Source organism: Aphidius gifuensis, linkage group LG2 (assembly GCF_014905175.1).
Source record: "Aphidius gifuensis isolate YNYX2018 linkage group LG2, ASM1490517v1, whole genome shotgun sequence".
Classification (NCBI taxonomy): Eukaryota; Metazoa; Arthropoda; class Insecta; order Hymenoptera; family Braconidae; genus Aphidius; species Aphidius gifuensis.
The window spans coordinates 15,340,110-15,361,400 of NC_057789.1; the positions used below are offsets into that span (position 1 = coordinate 15,340,110).

The following is a 21,291-nucleotide window of genomic DNA, read 5'->3' on the forward strand; positions in this document are numbered from 1 at the left end:
TTTTATTATTTGATTTTTAATAATTTTTTTAACCACTTGAACAATGTTTTTTTTTGGTAGCCATTTTTTTTTTATATTTAAAATACATTGACAATAAATAACCTAGCTCGGCTACCATTTTTAACGTATCTTATAATTGAGGGTCCGGATGCAATAACTCGCCGAGCGCTCGAAGTCAAGAAAACGCTATGTTGCTGTGGGTGAAAAATAGGAAAAATTAAAATTGAAAAATAAAAAAAAATAAAAATACAGTCGTCGATAGAATTAAAAAATACATAATTTTCTTCAAATAAATTTTTTTTTATAATAATTAGTTAACGAGATAAAAAATATAAACGAAATTTTTTTTTTCGAAAAAAATACTTTTTTTCAATAATATAACTCAAGATAACTTCTTTAAAAATTAATAAATTAACTTGAATTTTTTACTGTAGCTTCATTATAAGCTACCGATTGCAACAGTATGATCAAAAAATGTATTTATTAATATTGTTTAATTTTTATTATATGATTGTTTAATGTCGATGAAAAATTCAATTTGTCTAACTTTGAATGAAAAAAGAGTCAGAGAAATTTAATAATTGAGTAACTTGTCAGTGGCAATATTGTTAAGCAGTATATCAAGAAGTTTTATAGAAATTTTTAGATATTTTTATCAATTATTGACTGAGTTATTAATTTAACAACAAATTGCGCGCATACTGTTTGTATTTATATGGATATACAGGCGCGTGAACATAGGCGTTCGCGAGAGAGGAGGCTGACGATCACGCATATATAGCCGTAACGGTAGCTCGCAATTTGTTGTTAAATTGATAACTCAGTCAATAATTAATAAAAATATCTAAAAATTTCTATAAAACTTTTTGATATACTGCTTAACAATATTGCCACTGACAAGTTACTAAATTATTAAATTTCTCCGACTCTTTTTTCATTCAAAGTTAGACAAATTGAATTTTTTATTGACATTAAACAATCATATAATAAAAATTAAACAATATTAATAAATACATTTTTTGATCATACTGTTGCAATCGGTAGCTTCTAATGAAGCTACAGTCGAAAATTCAAGTTAATTTAATAATTTTTGAAGAAGTTATCTTGAGTTATATTATTGAAAAAAAGTATTTTTTTCGAAAAAAAAAAAGATGTGTGTTATTGTACGCACAGGAAAGTGAAACTTCTTCAGTAATTCTAATAAATAGTAATTGAAAGATCTCTCGTTGCATTAATATATTTTTGACTAGTTGTCTTTTTCGCTCTCATTCCGAGTGAACTATTATGTTCATTCAGTCATTAACAAATATGATAGAAATTTTTAAATTTATTGATTAGTTATAATATTAAGGTTCTATGTAAATGAAATTCTAATTTAAAAACTTAACACAGAATATAATTTTATATAAATATTTATTTATTGAACCACTAGTCAGCTGAACACTTCTATTTCTATTTTATGTATACATTCATTCTGTTTTATGTATATATTCATGAAATACTGAGTTTTTTCAGTTGCTCTTTTATCTTCAGGATTTTTGTCGGCATGATATCTTTTAATATTTTCCCGATATATCAACTTTAGATGACTTAAGCTTTCAATATTTTTGAATATTGAGTCAATTTCAGCCTCGTAATCTGACATGTTACAGCCTGAAAAATATAAATAAAATCAATACAAATTATAATGGAAATAAATTTAATTTTAATTTAGTAGCTATCTCTTCAATATTTGAATAAAAAAAAAAGACCTGGTAACATTTGTTGGGTCATGTGGCCAGCGTTACCTGTTGAAAATTGAAAATTTTCAATACTCCGGCTAGGGCCATTGTTATTTTTATTGCTTAGACATATTTTAACCGTTAATTAACGAAAACATTATTCATATTTAAAAGAAAGGCAATAGAGTTTTTCAAAGCTTTTTTTAGAGCCTCATAAACATTTTATTTCAACTCTATGATGACATTTTTTGGTCCGTTTTTTTTATTTTTTTTTCGGCGAGCCATAACTTTTGTTATAATCAAGATAGGGAATTCGTATTAGGCTCAAATTATGCGCCTAAAAAAAATCTAGTGACGGCATTACGGTTTTTTTTTTCTCTCAATAACAGTTTAAAACTTAAGACTTTAAGACTAGTCTCGGTCTCGCATGCGTCGTCTCGCGAGACCGAGACCGAGACCGAGATCTCCTTCAGTCAATAAAACGATACCGATACCGAGACCGAGAGTATCGACTGAAAGTCTCGCCGGTATCGCGATCGCGAAAGATCGAATTTTTTTTTTTTTTTTTTCTTTCTCGTAACGAATCGTATTGAAAAGAAGAACTGTTATGCAGTACAATACTGCACAGTAAGACATTGACGCTACAGTCACAACGAGATATCTACAAGCCTTATGTACCTATGAAAATTGTAAAGTTACGCCAATTATATTTTCCTAAACTGATATTTTTTGTATCTGATATTTTAAAAGCAGTATTTTACTTCGTGGAAAGGGAAAAATACATATCAATGAAGAGAAAAAAAGAAAAAAATCTATTATTTGTTTATGAAATTTCTAAAGTCTTTTGTCCAACTACTTCATTGATTTTTAAAATTTAAAGTTTCAACTTCGAACATTCTTTCTTTTTATATTTTTTCGGAAATATTATTTTAGAAATTCTAAAAATTATTAAATTATGTTATAATGTTGTATGATTTAATTTATCAATTTTATTGATATAAAATATTAATTAAAATAATTCAATATTTATTTTAAAATATTGAATAATATAATATTAATTGTTTTTATTTCATATGAATTTTTAATAAAATATTTATATATTATTCAATCATTTAATTCAATTTAAATGATTGAATAATATATAAATAAACCAATTGGTTTCTATTCTTTTATATTTTACTTAACGAAAAAATATTAGTATAAAAGCGAGACCCGGCGATACTTGCGAGACGAGACCGCGACCGAGACCTGGTGCGAACGAGCGAGACCGGTACCGAGACTCGCTGAATCTCGTCTCGTCTCGTACCGCATGAAGCCCTAACAGTTTTTGAGCAAAAAAATTAAATATCCGAATTTTTGTCAAATTTTGAAGTTTTTTTTTTTTTTTCTCAAAAACTATTATAGATAGGGGAAAAAACCCATTAAGCGGGCGATAGAGTTTTTTGAGACGAATAATATGAGCCTTATACGAATAGAAGTCTCTCTTTTGATTTCGCGTTGAGTTATTCATTGCGCCGTTTTTAAGTTTTTTTTCGGTGAGCCATAACTTTTGTTATAATCAAGATAGGAAGTTCGTATTAAGCTCAAATTATGTGCCTCAAAAAAATCTAGTAACGGCATTAAGGGTTTTTTTCTCTCTCAATAACAGTTTTCGAGAAAAAAAATTAAATATCAGAATTTTTTTTTTTAATTTTATAGTTTTTTTCTTTTTTTCTCAAAAACTATTATAAACGGAAAGAAATTTTGCAAAGCGGGCGATAAAGTTTTTTGAGACACAAAAATTAAGCCTAATACGAAGTCTCTACTATGATTTTGCGTCGAGTTATATATTGCGCCGTTTTTATAACTTGTAAAATTTTCACATGAAAACGTATGTACTATTTTAAGTTACATAAATAATAATTTAAGAATGATGAAATATAAAACAGAAAAGATTCACGAATAAAAAACCTTTGGTGATAAATACTCTCTGATGGAAAGTTTAGACACCACAAATTTTTAAGTAAGAAAAAAAAATTTTTTCAAAATTTACATTTTAGTTTTTTGATCAAAAACTATTATCAATAGAGCAAAAAACCTATAACGCGGGCGATAGAGTTTTTTAATGCGCTTCTTTTGAGCCTGGTACGAAGTCTCTCGGTTAGTTAGTTCGTAAGTTATGAGCGTTTTTTTCTTTTCGCCGATGAATTCAAGACTGCGGCTGAGCCTATGGCTCCTAGCCTCCGTAAAAAAAAAAAAAAAACAAAACGAACTATTTGATGTTAAAAAAATTTAATGTCAAATAATGATCGATTTTTTTAACATCTTTTTTATGAGCGAATTAACCACAAACACATGATGGTGCTTCATCGTCGCCACCACCACCACCATGTATTTGTTCTATTATGATTGCTGCTGTTTATATATGATCAATATTGTTATTGTTATTTTGATTTCCACTCGGTAAATCATTTATTGAATTATTATTTACTCCTGTTGTTGTTGTTTCATTGAATGATTCAATATTTAATCATCTGTTCCATTTTTTTGTCCTTAACAAATTCATTCAAGATCTTAAATTTATTTCGATCATGGCAAGCACAAGCACTTGAATAACCACTATCTTGTGTATTATTTGATTATTGAACAGATTTATTTCAAATACTCATTATTTGATTTAAAATATTATTACAACTACCAGTACAAGTCTCATGAAAATTACCAGACATTGGTATAGCACCTGGTCCTATTTTAAATTTTACTGATTTAGGATTACGAGTACATTTATCAGATGTTTTTGATAATATTTCAGTGTCATTAATTGTCTCTTGAAATCCTATACAATCTAAATTACCATCTTTGCTATCTTTACGTTCACGTGGTACCACATTTTATTCACATATTATTTATTGTTGTTTGGTATTGTGATTATGATGTTGCTGTCGTATTATGTCAAGCACTTGAATAACTATTATCTTGTGTATTATTTGTTTATTTAACAGATTAATTTTAAATACTCATTATTTGATCAAAAATAACATAATAAATTATATATTGTATATAATAAAAGTTTTAACCTTAATATTCACCTTTGTCTCTTGAATCTTTCATGAAACTAAAATTTTAAACAAATTTTTTTGTATCGTTGTCAAGGGAATAAATACATAAAACAAGATGAAAAATAATTTAAAATTACTTACCTTCATACCGTTACTTTCGTTGCATCCATCTTTTGTTTTTGTTTTTTTACTGCCCATTCTAAAGAAGTTTCACTTCAAAAATTTCGTTTATATTTTTTATCTCGTTAACTAATTATTATAAAAAAAAAATTATTTGAAGAAAAATATGTATTTTTTAATTCTATCGACGACTGTATTTTTATTTTTTTTTATTTTTCAATTTTAATTTTTCCTATTTTTCACCCACAGCAACATAGCAGTTTCTTGACTTCGAGCGCTCGGCGAGTTATTGCATCCGGACCCTCAATTCGTATTTTTTTCAATTTTCTAAAATTAATATCTCGGTCGGATGACAATTAATTAAGCAGTCATTTTAAAATTAAGCTAATACAGCTGTATAATAAAATTAAAAGTATTTGACCAAAAATTATGGAATTATGAGTTGTCTAAATTATCGATTTTTTACCTGGCTTACCTGTGGCCGGCCAACGGTATCCATTAGGTGCAACGTGTTATGGGTCTAATGGGCTACCATGAGACAGATATTTAGCCAATGCGGTTCTGTCTAGTTTTTTTGCCCTTATCCCACCGTTTACTAGTTGCATGTTATTGGACTCCAAGGCACGTTCACGCTCGGAGCGCCGCAGTCAAAAGTGTCTGACGCTCGACTGACCAAAGCCGAGTAATAATTCCTCATATAAATCAATTTTTTCATACTTTAATTATTAATTGTAAAAAAACTAAGCTCCAAACCGTTTTTTTTTTTTTTCCATTCGTTTTGTTTTGTCTCATTTTATAACCCGATAGTTTTTTTTTCACGATGTCATATTGTCGATTGGAGATATTGGTATTTTAATGGATTTTTTTTTTGACAAAAATCGTATTCTCCATAAGAGTCCGTGTTAAAAGTTGTCAACTTTGAAAATTGATAAAAAAATAACGAGCTTCCAAACAATTACCAATAAATTCCATAAAATGTATTAGTATTTCAAAAATCTACTGTATAAATTTCATATCTTTCTCATATTCGGAAAAAAATTGTTGTATTTGTTTCTCATGTATTGCTGTAGGTAAATATTAATTCTATAGCTATCGTTATTTCCGCTAAGGAATTGCTCGTTTTTGACGATATGTAACTGTTCAACTTTTTTTAAAGAAATTTTCGCAATAATAATTTGAGCAATTTAATGACATTGCTATTGTTGACATTTATTTGTAGTTAGAACCTTAATAAGGATTCAGCTATCATTAAGGTTGAATGTAAGTCCCATAGTCGGACGACTTTTTTGTGCTAAAAGGGCACGCTCCGACCCATCCTTTCTTAATATAAATAAGTGCCCCTATGCCCAAAATCTGTGCCCGTTATTATCGCATTTGTAGTACTATCTATGTACCCAGCGTATAACTACACACACAAATACTACTGCAACAGTTAAAACTCCGATCGTGAAGTAAATTTCAGAGTTAATTAATCATTCGCGATTGAATATTTTCTAAAAAAAACCATCGAAATTGATAATTTTTTTTTTTAATTTTCGTATCTAAAATAAGTACAAATCTCAATGAAATTTCGAGTAGAGCGTTTAGTAGATACAAACCAAAACGTGAGTTTTCCCATTTACGGCTGTGTTAAATCGGTCAACTTTATTTCACTATCAAAAAATCTGAAAAAATTCTATCGAATAGAGAATTATTCTAGCTAGCGATTAAGAAAAAAAATTAGCGAAATCGAGTAGAGGGAACTCGTATTTACATTTAACCTTGAATTCGGAAAATTATCTTCAGATGTGAACATAAGTTAAAATAATTTTGAATCGACTTGGGTTAAAGCTATATTATGAATACATCTCATTTGATTTGTTACCACTTCTGACACTCTTCTCAGGGTTTATTATTTATTAGTTGTGTGTAGATGAATAATAATCATTAAAGGGCTATATTTGGTTAGTAATAAAGACATAGAAAAAGAACAAGTTGTGAACAGAATAAAAAATGGAGAATTGTACCTTTGCTAGCTGAAGACGCGCCATTTGGAACTGGCTCATCACTCCGTGCGTGTTGTTGCTGACGGGCTTGCTTAATCTTCATTATTCTCATCCTGAGAAACTCAATTTTGACTCTTGAGTCATCGAGCATTTGCTGCGCTTCTTGAAGTAACTTTTTATCCCGGTGTCCACTCGTCAAACTCTGAATCATGTTTTCGGCACCTTGTTTTACTTTTTGCTCGATATTAAGTTGTTTTTCGAGAGACAATAGCCGCAAGTCGGTTATAAGACCTTCTTGATTTGGCGATAAAGAGCCAGTTGGTGACAAAGGTGTATCTATATGAAAGACAAGCAAACATTTCATTGAAATTATTCTTTAATATGTTCAAAACTGAGATTGTTAATAAATGATCTGATTTTGATTTTTCCATTTTGTATCTGAATTTTCTGATGTATTGTTGCATTTATCAGCAGGCAGAAAACTATTGAGAAAAACTATCACGACTGTGACAAAACTTGCTTAAGTCATTTAATAGTTCATGGATATAAAGATCAATAATTTGAACATTATCATTTACAACTGACTAAATTTTATTTATACACACTGAAATTAACATAATTCTGTCAACGAAAATAAAAGTGACCTAAAAATAGAATACATCCGAGAGTATTGCCTGAGACATAGATATTCAAATATTTATGTTAAGTTTGAAATCTTACTGATAATTATTATTTATTAAAATAATTCATGGAATTCACCTTGACCATTGCAATCTTTAAGTGGACTTTGTGGTTGGCCTTGCATGAGTATGATCTGACTCTCCAATTGTAAAAGATGCGATTGAAGCTTATTAAGTTTACTGTTTGCCTTCTTGACAATTGACGCAACATCAGACAGCGCCTTTCGATCTGTTGCAACTTCTCTCAATTTCTCAGCACCTTCTTTAATTTTCAGCTCTTTCCGGATTTCTCGTCGAATATGTTCACGCAGCTCATCCAGCCTAGCTGGAATTGGCGCTTGATCATTTACAGCGATTCCATACATGAGAGACAGCTCAGCCAAAATTGGTTGCCTCGAGTATTCATTCTGGAATCAGAAAATGATTTAACAATTGCTATTCACGGCCATTATCTGTGTTTAAAGAATTTGTGTCCAAGATTATTGTTAAAATTACCATCGTTGTGTAGCTATAATTGTTTGTTCAATGTGAATGTTTAAATTTTATATTTTTTTCAACTGCTAAATAATTGAGCGAATAGTCGGTTTATATCATTTATTTAGCGATCCAGTCATGTTTCCATAGTGGTTTGGACAAATAACAAATGTGATTTTTATTTTTGTATACGCTTTCTGCTTATACGCACACTAACCGTCACTATCAAACAGCAAATCGTCAATTTACAACAGTCTTTTTTTGGTTCAGATATTCATAATATCTGCATAAAGTTAATAGAAGGTGATTAATAAAGATTATAAATAATAGAAAGAGATTGAATCGAAAAAGAGGTTTAAATATGCTTAAATGTTAACAAAGAATGATAAAAAAATTCAATGATAGACAAATTACAAGTAGACAGTACATACTATACATACTTTAATTCAGAATTAAACATATATAATCTATAATATGAGAGTCTTAATAAAGTGAATATCAAAAAGGATGAAGAAATTACAAGATTAATAGATCTTAAATGTTAACAAAGAATGATAAAAAAATTCAATGATAGGACATTTACACTATACATGATACTGTGATTCATTAAACTCTGGACTTAATTTATTTCACTAGTCTATAATAGTTGAAATCAAATCTACAGGTTGAAGTTCGAAATAGTATTTAGAATTGGCAAAATAACCAATGACGATCAAGGGTCGGATGAGCCGTTGGTGAGACAACTCACCTGATAATAGCTAGATTCCGCCATCTTGGCCGAAGTTTTAACATTAATTTACCGAATTACTGTCTGCTATTCTGCATTCACACACTTTGTTTATCATAATTTATTAATTATTCGTAATAAAAAACTTTTCTATTGACTTCACAAAAAATAATCACTGGAACAATACTTTGATATCTTCGAATATTTAAAAGTTATTGGCTAAACTCATTTTTATTTACAATTCAGTTTTTCATTTCAAAATTTTTTATTCTGTCAATTCACAAGTGCAGGTGTAGAACAGTAAATATACTCTTGAATCTTGATTACTTGATTACTTGATCCTACCAGTCAAAAAGACTAGAAATACTTGTGAGTATCATACATACAGTAGCCCTAGAGGAAGCCGCAGTGATGGGCACCAGTGATGGGTAAATGGTCGATTTTTGAGGTTTCATACTTAAAGACTGTACTGTAAGAAACTGGCCTCTGACGCCATTTTATTTTGACTGTCGACTCGACAGCTAGTTTTTATTGCTCGATATATATTGGTACATGTAATTTATTTGTTATATAAATATATATAATATCGAGAAAAACCAGTTTTAAGGAATTAATGTTGCTTGAAACATAATTTTTTGGCAACATTAATTCCTTAGCTCCATCTTTTCCTTAGCTACTGCTTTTCCTCGGACATTTTCTATTTATTAAATAAATAATATACATGTCATTTTATTTTAAAAGATGGAAATGTCCAAAAGTTATTACTTTTTTCCTTGAATTTTTATTTATTTAAAAAATAAAATGCATGTAATTTTATTTATCAAATAAATTAAAATGTCCAAGGAAAAGCAGTAGCTGAGAAAAAGATGTAGCTAAGAAATTAATGTTGCCAAAAAATTATGTTTTAAGGAATTAATGTTGCTTCAATTTTAACTAATTTTTTAAATAAATAATAATATCCCAAGGAAAAATAGTAGCTGAGGGAAAGGTGTGGCTAAGGACTTATTGTTGCCAAAAAAATTATTTTTTAAGCAACATTAATTCCTTAGCTAAATCTTTTCTTATTCACTTGTTTTCGGAATTTTTATTTATTTAATAATGAATTACATGTATTTATCGAAAATTGTAGACGAAAGGTTCCACTTTTATTCGGGAAGGCACAAGAGAACGGAATGTGAAACCGATGATTACAGATATGTAGTATCTTACATGGTATCTTACACATGTAAGATACCAAGGTATCTTACTTACCCAACACTGATGGGCACTGCACCCGCACCCGTATTCACAGGGCAAATTTTATACAATTTAGAGCTTTTTTTTGCCACTGATGGCGCTTATAAATTTTTTTTTATATAGATTTTACATATAAAAGCTCCACGAGCGTCACCGGTGGATGAAAAAAGCCCTAAATTTTAATGCCCTGTGAATACGGGTGCCGTATTCACAGGCAGTGTTGGGTAGGTAAGATACCTAGGTATCTTACATGTGTAAAATACCATGTAAGATACCGTATCTTACATCATCGGTTTCATACATCGAGGTTTCTTGCATTGCGTTCCCAGCGCCTCCTACGAATAAAAGTGGAACCTTCGTGCTACAATTTTTTTTTATTCGATAAATACATGTAATTTATTTATTGAATAAATAAAAATTCCAAAAACAAGCAGTAGCTAAGGAAAAGATGTAGCTAAGGAATTAATGTTGCTTAAAAAAAAATTTCTTTGGCAACTGTAATTCCTTAGCTCCATCTTTTCCATAGCTACTATTTTTCCTTAGGATTTTTAGTTATTTAAAAAATTAGTTATTTAAAATTAAAGCAACATTAATTCCTTAAAACATAATTTTTTGGCAACATTAATTTCTTAGCTACATCTTTTTCTTAGCTACTGCTTTTCCTTGGACATTTTAATTTATTTAATAAATAAAATTACATGCATTTTATTTTCTAAATAAATAAAAATCCCAAGCAAAAATAGTAGCTAAGGAAAAGATGGAGCTAAGGAATTACAGTTGCCAAAGAAAGTCTTATTCAAGCAACATTAATTCCTTAGCTACATCTTTCCCTTAGCTACTGCTTTTTCTTGGACATTTCCATCTTTTAAAAATAAACTGACATGTATATTATTTATTTAATAAATAGAAAATGTCCGAGGAAAAGCAGTAGCTAAGGAAAAGATGGAGCTAAGGAATTAATGTTGCCAAAAAATTAAGTTTCAAGCAACATTAATTCCTTAAAACTGGTTTTCCTTGATATTATATATGTTTATATAACAAATAAATTACATGTACCAATATATATCGAGCAATAAGAACTAATTGTCGAGTCGACAGTCAATAAGAATGTTCAAAATGGCGTCAGAGGTATCTTACAGTTTCTTACAGTATCTTACAGTATCTTACTGTAAGTGTATGAAACCTCAAAAATCGACCATTTACCCATCACTGTTCACAGGGCAAATTTTATACAATTTAGGGCTTTTTTTTGCCACTGATGGCACTTGTCAAATTTTTTTTATATAGATTTCACATATAAAATAGAGTGGGTATAAGCAGAGTGGTGCCAAAGGCGAAAAGCTGCCCTGAAGTGACGTCACTCTGCTATACCAACTACATACAAAAAGCAGGATATGGCGGACCTGAACCCGCTATTGGCACCACTCTGCTTATACCCACTCTATTTTATATTAGAACCCGGGTTTTTTTTCAAAGACCCGGGTTCGATTCCCGGCGGGGGAACTTCGTTATTTTTTCTAAGTTTCTGGTTTTTTTTTAAAAAAATGAATTGACGCATAGAAGGACGTCGGAGTTAACTTGATGAAACTTAGAAAAAATAAGAAGCCCTGTGGTCTAGTGGTCAAGGCGTTTGCCCGGAAAGCAAAAGACCCGGGTTCGATTCCCGGCGGGGGAACTTCGTTATTTTTTCTAAGTTTCTGGTTATTTTATATTAGAGTGGGTATAATCAGAGTGGTGCCAAAGGCGAAAAGCTGCCCAGAAGTGACGTCACTCTGCTATACCAATTACATACAAAAAGCAGGATGGCGGAACTAAACCCGCTATTGGCACCACTCTGATTATACTCACTCTAATATAAAAGCTTCACAAGCGCCGCCAGTGGAGGAAAAATGCCCTAAATTGTGTTGCCCTCATATATTTAATACTACTATATTGCGCATCGCCTATGCTTTCCCCAAGGTCCCTAGAATGATTCCCAATATACAGGTCATCTGCAGTCCAATTCACAGGGCAAATTTTTTACAATTTAGGGCTTTTTTTTGCCGCTGATGGCGCTTGTAAAAATTTTTTTTATATAGATCTTACATACAAAAGCTTCACAAGCGCCGTGAGTGGTGAAAAAAAGCCCTGAATTGTAATGCCCTGTGAATTGGACTGCAGCAGTCCAATTCACAGGGCATTACAATTTAGGGCTTTTTTCCTCTACTGGCGGCGCTTGTAGAGCTTTTGTATGTGAAATCTATATAAAAAAAATTTGACAAGCGCCATCAGCGGCCAAAAAAAGCCCTAAATTGTATAAAATTTGCCCTGTGAATTGGACTGCAGCATAAAAATGAGCTCTCTTGTCATAGAATACGATTCATACAGAACTCTGACAAAAAGTTTTTTAAGCGCCGCCATCGGAAAAAAAGCCCTAATGAGAACATCCTCTGAATACGGGTGCGGGTGCTGCAGTCCAATTCACAGGGCATTACAATTTAGGGCTTTTTTCCTCCACTGACGGCGCTTGTGAAGCTTTTGTATATAAAATCTATATAAAAAAACTTTTACAAGCGCCATCAGCGGCAAAAAATAGCCCTAAATTGTAGAAAATTTGCCCTGTGAATTGGACTGCGGAATACGGGTGCAGAAGTAAAATCGTCGATATCCCCAATATGGCGGAGCCGCGCAAATTCAAACTGCTACGGCGTCAAGTTATATGAATTGCAGTCACAAAATAAATGATTAAATTTTTTTTTTGCATCTGTAATCATCATTAATGATTAATATATTAATATGAAATAAAATAATGATAAGAATATTAATGTTTATAAAATATTATTGAATAAAATACTCTGAACGAAATTTTTTTTTTTTTTCTTTTAAATAAAATATAATTATGATAGTATATTAATTTAACTTTGTCTATTTGAATATAGGAGTACTAATATTATCACACAAATTGCATTTATAATTAAATATTAAGTATCTATGTTTAACAAATTAAATTCAATTCAACGTCAGACAATGTCAAATATAAACATTAATAAACGTGTGTGAATGTGTGTGATTATTCACGCATACATACGTACCTATCTTGTGTACATATACGCATGCACACAACTACTGATCCCCAATATGGCGTCCCAAATTCTAGCTTCGGATGACCTGTCTAAATCCAGTAACTCATCTAGGGACCTTGCTTTCCCATAAGTGGGCTGTTCGAATTTATTACGGTACTGACAATCCCTCTGTCGCAGTCATACTCCTCGACAAAAATTTTTTGCGCATGTCCAAATAATCCGTTCGGTTCACACGTATCGCAATGAATTTGTGTGCGTTGCCGAATGTTTCCGAGCTCCTACTCGAATAATAATTCGGACATGCGCAAAAAATTTTTGTCGAGCAGTGAGATGACTGCGACAGAGAGATTTTCTGCACCGTAATGAATCCGAACAAAATCATACCTTATGCGCAATATAGTAGTATTTGAAATATTAGTGATAGGGCTTTTTCCGATGGTGGCGCTTGTGAACTTTTTATATAGATTTTACATAGAAAAGCTTCACAAGCGCCGCCATCGGAAAAAAAAGCCCTAATGAGAACATCCTCTGAATACGGGTGCAGGGCAGTGTTGGGTTAGTATAATACCAGCAAGATTACGATATCCGCACCCGCACCCGTATTCAGAGGATGTTCTCATTAGGGCGTTTTTTTTCCGATGGTGGCGTTTGTGAAGCTTTTCTATATGAAATTATATAAAAAAAATTTTGTCAAGCGCCATCAGCGGAAAAAAAAGCCCTAATGAGAACAATTTTTCCCCGAGAATACGGGTGCTGTATTCACACGGCATTACAATTTAGAGCTTTTTTCCTCCACTGGCGACGCTTGTGAAGCTTTTGTATGTGAAATCTAATATAAAAAATTTTGACAAGCGCGATCAGTGGCAAAAAAAAGCCCTAAATTGTATATGGAATCATCACTAGGGTTTTATTAAATTTCAGAAACTCGATAATGGTTAATATATTCGAACGGAGAAAATACATTGCGAAAAATATAGAACAAATAAATATATGATTAGACAATAAAAATACAACTTCAGAAAGCTATTGATCGGCTTAGCTGATTGAATCTGAAAACAGAAAGAGGTTGTAAAATAATATACATAGATTATTATTCGGCTATATCAATTAAACGGACAATAATTTTAATATAGAAAAGTAGAATTAGCTATATAAACATTTGATTAAAATCGTTTTTGGCTCATTCGTACTAGCGGAATTTGATAATAAGAGTACTCTATGTATATAGATGAACCAATTTTTTTACGATAGATTTTACCGTTGATTATTTGTTGTCTGTAATCTATTTCTACATATAAATATAAGACGGATTTTTTTTCAGACGATAAATAGACACAAACTCATAGACACAAACTCGTAAAAAATTACTAGTGATTTTTATCGTATTCGGTATAATTATTGAACATTATTTTTCGTTGGAAGGTGACTCATATATTATGATAAATATCGTAATAACATGAATTTAAAAAATTAAAAAATTAAAATATGCTAATTAATAAAAATACATAGTGTCATAAATTTATTATTACAAAATATGAGAAAATAAAAAAAAATATATCATCGAAAATTATAACTCTTAAACATAATAAATATATCTTATTTATCATTTATCTTGTGGCATAACATTATATCGGATAACAGCAAAATAGTTGAATATGTAACTAGGAAAAGTCAGTTTACGTAAAGTATTCAAGTCGGACATAGTGCCAACTGGATATTTACCGACATTCAATATCCCTATTACGGACTAAATGAGCTTAAAGAGACTTTATTTTTCGGATGTTCACCCTGAACGGTGTAACCGAAACTAGCGCTCCGGGCCGCAAGCCCGTTACCCGGGTACTACCAGCGCTCTTCAATTATGCGGCGATCACAGCGATACGGTTTTTTAAGGCAAGTTCGTCCTCCTGTATTTCTCGTCTTCTTGTCTCTAGTCATCATGTACCCACTTTAATGATACATGGGCTCAAACTCACAACAAGCTAAAATTTCCGCTTGTAAACTAAAATGGCGGCTGTAAAAATAACCAAATTATAACTAAATTTACTGAATTTATTGCAAATCCGTGATTTCAGAACAAGCTTAAAGGCATGTGGCCACTAGCATAGTTTTTCGAACAAGTTCTATGCCATAGTCCATTTATTACCAGAAACAACTGACTTTTTCAGTGATAACTGGGAATAATCTAGATATTTCTGGTAATAAATGGACTATGGCATAGAACTTGTTCAAAAAACTATGCTAGTGGCCACACGCCTTAACCGTGTCAAGCTTGTTCTAAAATCACGGAGAAACACCACGGATTTGCAGAAAATTTAGTAAATTTAGTGATATATTAGAAAACTTAGTTATAATTTGGTTATTTGTACAACCGTCATGTTTACAAGTGGAAAGCGCCATGTTTACAAGCGGCACCGGCACCCGTATTCACGGGGCAAAATTGTTCTCATTAGAGCTTTTTTTTTCCGCTGATGGCGCTTGACAAAATTTTTTTTATATAGATTTCACATACAAAAGCTCTACAAGCGCCGCCAGTAGAGGAAAAAAGCCCTAAATTGTAATGCCCTGTGAATTGGACTGCGGCAGTCATTAGGTGTGTTCGTTCACTTTTCACACCGAGCGTATGCACGGAGCGTATGCAAGGAAGCGCTAGCGTTTTGCGGTCATTTGAAGAAACTTTAGCAACTAAAATTTACTATTTATTTATTGCTATTCGTTTTTTCCAGTTCTTTCGCTCTCTTTCATTATTATTAATTGGTAATTTGTTCTTGCGTCTGAGAAAAAATTATTAAATTAACAAAATTAACACAATGACTGAAAATAACGAATGTTTTAGTAAATTTTAGTTACTAAAGTTTCTTCAAATGACCGCAAAACTCTAGCGCTTCCTTGCATACGCTCCGTGCATACGCTCGGTGTGAATGGGTGCATTCCTTTAATAAAAAATTTTTTTTCGTTTTGCAATTTCGCCCTGTAATACCGACTAAAAACTAGAAACAGAAACAACGACAAAAGTGATAAATTTCTCTATGCAATATTCCAGGCTTTACAGTTTACGATAATGTGTGGTACGAGCTATGTGACAATAACAAACAATCACAACGAGTCAATTTTCTATCTATTTCAGTTTGATATAAACATTGAACAGTTATCCATCTAATACCAGCCAAAAATAATGTCATGTGCCAGTACTGCCACTACAAGAAACAGCTTTTTCCTATAAAATTTTGGCCGGTATTACAGGGCGAAATCGCAAAACGAAAAAAAATTTTTTATTAAAGGAATGCACCCAATACTGAACGAACACATCTATTTTCACATGAAAAAATCTATATAAAAAAAATTTGATGGCGCTTGTAAAATTTTTTTTATATAGATTTTATATACAAAAGCTTCACAAGTGCCGTCAGTGGAGGAAAAAAGCCCTAAATTGTAATGCCCTGTGAATTGGACTGCTGCGGGTGCTGAAGCTTGTCGTGAGTTTGAGCCCTTAATAAAGATGTATGATACTGCTGTATGATACATCGGTATGAAACCTACCCAACACTGCTGGTACTCCCCTTCATATTCTCTGATTGGGTTGTGGCAACGCACTTTAAATATAGTGTCGTGTCTTCACATCTAGCTTTCTTGGTTTGTAATTTTCAGTATTTTTTCCTGTGTCATTGTTAGAAATATGGCCACCGTGACTATACCGAAAGATGTTAGCTTATTTTTAAGCCAGAAAAAAAACCTTCAAGACAAAGATTTGGCTGCACAATGGGCCCAGCTCGAAGATTTTTATAATAAAAAGTATTTTTTTTCATTTTAGTCATGTCATTCATACAACTATTCAGGTAAAAACAACACTGACGATATTTTTGTTTTTTATATTCAGGCTATGGCATCAACTCACCCTCAAACTTGAAGTTTTCGTAAAGCTCCCATCTCTCCAAGAATCTGATAATCTGGTTCAATTATACAAAAACTTTTTGTCTACATTCGAAAACAAGTAAGTCTCTATTTCAATACGAAGGAACACTATTTTTATTCTTCTAAATATTTAAATACTTTGATCATATGACTTTACTTACACGTACTTACCGTTTAATCTCTTTAGAATAAATCCACTGTCTTTGATGGAAATTTTGGCTATCGTAGTTCAACAATTTACTGACAAACAAGAAGCAGTCAAATTTCTTGAAACTGCTGAATCAAAAGTTGAAAAAAACAATGAAGCCACTGCTTTATGTAAAGTTCTACAAGGTCAGATATTGTTAGACAATCTTAATGACCAAGTTAATACGAAAAAAATCATCGATAATGTTGAAGTGATGCTCGATAACGCCGATGGAGTTACTACTGTTCATGGAAGATTTTATCTATTAGCTAGTCGATTGTACCGACTTCAAGGAAAACATGCAGAATATTATCGAACTGCATTAAGGTAAAATGATAATTATAAGACATTATATAAAGGTATTTTTTACATAACCAATGATATAAGAAACAGAAAGTATTAAAGATGATTATTTTTCGGGTTTTTTTTCTACAGATATTTGGGCTGTATAGATTTAAATACACTGAGCAAACAAGAACAAGAGCAGCACGCATTTTTCTTGGGTCTCGCAGCTTTGCTTGGAGAAGGTATATACAACCTTGGTGAGCTTTTAGCTCATTCTGTACTGCAATCTCTCAAAGAAACGTCCAATAGCTGGCTGATTGACCTTCTTCTAGCATTTAATGCAGGTGATATCGAATCGTTTGAAAGACTCAAATTGCAATGGGCCAAAGTTGCCGATTTAGCTGCTCAAGAATTAAAATTAAGACAAAAAATTTCTTTGCTCTGTCTGATGGAAATGACTTTCAAAAGACAAGCGAACAACAGGTGATTTCTTTTTTTTTTTTATACAAACAGAATGTAGTTTCAGTTTTACACAATGTTTTTTTATATTCCTCCATGGCTTTTTTTTCCAGACAACTGACATTCGTAGAGATTTCAAAAGAAACTTGTCTACCAATAAGAGAAGTTGAACTTTTGGTGATGAAAGCACTCGCTCAAGATCTTGTTCATGGTGCGATTGATCAAGTTGCAGGTATAGTTAACATGACTTGGGTTCAACCTAGGGTTCTTGACCGAACGCAAATATCTGGTATGGTTCAACAGTTAGAACACTGGTGCATGGATGTGAACTCAATGGAAACATTACTTGAGTCTCGAGCTTCTGAGATTCTGACTCTCTAAAAAACAAATTTATAACTCTTCTTCAATAACTCAGCAGCATTTTTCAACTTTTAAATTAGAATATTTCTTTATCAGACAGCAGAACGTAATTCCTTCCATGATATTTGATATTCCTTTAATTTACAAAATATTTGAAGAATAAAAAATGTCATGCAAAATAATTTCCCTTTAGTTCGTTATTATTTTTAATGATGTTAAAAGTACAGCGTTTTCTTAATAGTTAATTTCAAGAAAAAACTTGCAATATTATAATAAAAACTTAGTCGACGCGCAAGCTCGCTACCGCTGATTTTGGATGAGAAATATCTGGAAAATGATGGGTGTCTTCAAGACTGGGTGTGTAAGGTATGCTACATTAATATTGACAAGAATAGCTATTAGCCTCTTCACCAAATAAGCTAAATTAAGCAAATTTAAGGATAATACTTCACTAATCTTCATGATAATTGAATATTTTTTGTTGGAAAAACTCAAATTAAACACAAAATAAGAACATACTTATCGTGGAGAAAATATTCTTGAATTAGGAGTATTTCAATTCAGAATACTATGGTATGTCACTATAGTTGTATACATCGATTTAACTTTAGTAAACAATAGTTGCCTGCAATTCGAAGGAAATTATTATTTGCTGTCTACATATGAGTACATGACATAAAACCATATATAAACCTTCATGGCTTTAGGTGAAATACCGGACCTCGGAAAATTTTTGATGTGTAAACATCTTTAGGCGCGGGTTGGGTATGGAGCAGTCATGAAGAATAGAGAACAGGCAAGAAGACTAGAAACCAGGAGTGACCAGGAGAGTCAACTACAGTCAACTATGTACATTGGGAATGGGACAAAATATGTCGTGAAATAAGGCTTGTACATTTGGCCAATATTGGCGCTGCGACCAAAATTGTTCACAATTATTGTTGATATTTTAATGCTGATTTGTACTATTTTACGTATATCAATTTGATATCAAAATACGCCACAAGTTTGTTATCTAAATTTATACAATTAATTGATTGTATGTAACAATTTTTGCTAAAAGAAGGATGTAGCTAAATAAATTATTTCGTAGTCTAAAAAAATTGCTCAACTATTCGCCACAAATATTTTAATTTATTATAGAAAATGTTGCCAAGAAATTAATCTAGACAACATATAAATTTATTTGGCCACATCTTTCCCTTAGATACATTTTCTAATAGCTATTTAATCGATTAATTATGGAAAATATTTTCTAAGAAAAGGATGGAACCAAATAAATAAATTAACAGTCTAAATTAATTCTTCAATTATTTGCCACCAATATTTTGATTTATCATATATAATAATTTATATATGATAAAATAATTGATTCAGCCAAATAATTTAATTTGTAGTCTATATCATATTTTTTATGATAAATAAAAATATTGGTGGCAAGTGATTAAGGAATTAATTTAAATAGACTGTTAATTTATTAAGTATATGTATTATATGCAAGAAGACTAGAAATACAGGAGGACGAACTTGCCTCAAAACCGTTCGCATGTGATCATAATACCGTAACGCGTCATCGCTTTTATCGCTTTTTACAATGGCACAAAACATACTCTGACCAAGAAGACTAGAAATACAGGAGGACGAACTTGCCTCAAAAAACCGTTCCGCTATGTGGTCGCCGCGACAGGGCGCGTAGTACCGGTAACGTGCGCTTGTATCGCTTTTTACAATGCGCACAATACAAACATACTCTGACAAACACTAATAGAGCATATACACATGATGTTTGTCAGAGTATGTTTGTATTGTGCGCATTGTAAAAAAAAAGCGATACAAGTCGCGCACGTTACCCGGGTACTACTAGCGCCCCTCAATTATGCGGCGACCATATAGCGGAACGGTTTTTATATACAGGCGAGATAGGGAGTAAGTCCTCCTGTATTTCTAGTCTTCTTGACTCTGACAAACATCATGTGTATAATGCTCTATTAGTGTTTGTCACAGTATGTTTGTATTGTGCGCATTGTAAAAAAAAAGCGATACAAGTCGCGCACGTTACCGTGGTACTACTAGCGCCCCTCAATTATGCGGCGATCACATAGCGGAACGGTTTTTATATACAGGCGAGATAGGGAGTAAGTCCTCCTGTATTTCTAGTCTTCTTGATTATATGTATTATATTCAATACATGTGTGCGTGGTTCGTGGGTCGACAACAGCGCTGAAACGGCGTTTTTATAAAGCCTGCCCCTGTGTAAAAGTTTACGACGTTTTTGGTCCCATCCAGCCTATCCCCCACTACAGGGAGTTGACTCTCCTGCAGTCCAATTCACAGGGCATTACAATTTAGGGCTTTTTTCCTCCACTGGCGGCGCTTGTAGAGCTTTTGTATGTGAAATCTATATAAAAAAAATTTGACAAGCGCCATTACCGGCAAAAAAAAGCCCTAAATTGTAAAAAATTTGCCCTGTGAATTGGACTGCTGGTCTCTAGTCTTCTTGAGAACAGCAGTCCAATTCACAGGGCAAATTTTTTACAATTTAGGGCTTTTTTTTGCCGGTGATGGCGCTTGTAAACTTTTTTTTACATAGATTTCACATACAAAAGCTCTACAAGCGCCGCCAGTGGAGGAAAAAAGCCCTAAATTGTAATGCCCTGTGAATTGGAGGCTTGCGGCCTGCAGCGCCATGTCTCAATCCTCGGCAAGAAGACTAGAGACCAGGAGAGTCAACTCCCTGTAGTGGGGGATAGGCTGGATGGGACCAAAAACGTCGTAAACTTTTACACAGGGGCAGGCTTTATAAAAACGCCGTTTCAGCGCTGTTGTCGACCCACGAACCACGCACACATGTATTGAATATAATACATATAATACATATACTTAATAAATTAACAGTCTATTTAAATTAATTCCTTAATCACTTGCCACCAATATTTTTATTTATCATAAAAAATATGATATAGACTACAAATTAAATTATTTGGCTAAATCAATTATTTTATCATATATAAATTATTATATATGATAAATCAAAATATTGGTGGC

General features: G+C 32.1%; 2 protein-coding genes across 7 annotated transcripts in view; one reads left to right on the forward strand and one right to left on the reverse strand.

Moving 5' to 3' along the window:
- Positions 1 to 9,171, reverse strand: part of LOC122849177 (serine/threonine-protein kinase N) — a 43,064-nt gene extending 33,893 nt beyond the window's left edge. For 2 of the 6 annotated variants that reach the window (XM_044147782.1, XM_044147783.1), the window contains exons 1-3: positions 8,767 to 9,161; positions 7,624 to 7,951; positions 6,886 to 7,200 (exon numbers count right to left, since the gene is read on the reverse strand). In XM_044147782.1, coding sequence (XP_044003717.1) covers positions 6,886 to 7,200; positions 7,624 to 7,951; positions 8,767 to 8,790 — 667 coding nt within the window. In that variant the 5' untranslated portion in view covers positions 8,791 to 9,161. Of the gene's footprint in view, positions 1 to 6,885; positions 7,201 to 7,623; positions 7,952 to 8,039; positions 8,449 to 8,601 lie in introns of those variants that run through there. The other 4 variants (XM_044147778.1, XM_044147780.1, XM_044147777.1 and 1 more) reach the window with 4 other exon arrangements.
- Positions 9,172 to 16,618: 7,447 nt separating this feature from the next.
- LOC122849178 (26S proteasome non-ATPase regulatory subunit 13) lies at positions 16,619 to 18,428 on the forward strand. Its single transcript, XM_044147784.1, has 5 exons — positions 16,619 to 16,835; positions 16,921 to 17,034; positions 17,143 to 17,469; positions 17,578 to 17,910; positions 18,000 to 18,428. Exons 1-5 carry the CDS (start codon positions 16,720 to 16,722, stop codon positions 18,265 to 18,267), a joined length of 1,158 nt encoding a protein of 385 aa, XP_044003719.1. The 5' UTR covers positions 16,619 to 16,719; the 3' UTR covers positions 18,268 to 18,428.
- The last annotated feature ends 2,863 nt before the right edge of the window (positions 18,429 to 21,291 follow it).

Excerpts from the sequence above, each read along its gene's own strand:
- LOC122849178 (XM_044147784.1), top strand. The coding sequence starts at position 16,720 with ATGGCCACCGTGACTATACCGAAAGATGTTAGCTTATTTTTAAGCCAG. Across the intron at positions 17,035-17,142 it reads TTGTCTACATTCGAAAACAA|AATAAATCCACTGTCTTTGA; the intron begins GTAAGTCTCTAT and ends TAATCTCTTTAG. Across the intron at positions 17,470-17,577 it reads TATTATCGAACTGCATTAAG|ATATTTGGGCTGTATAGATT; the intron begins GTAAAATGATAA and ends TTTTTTCTACAG.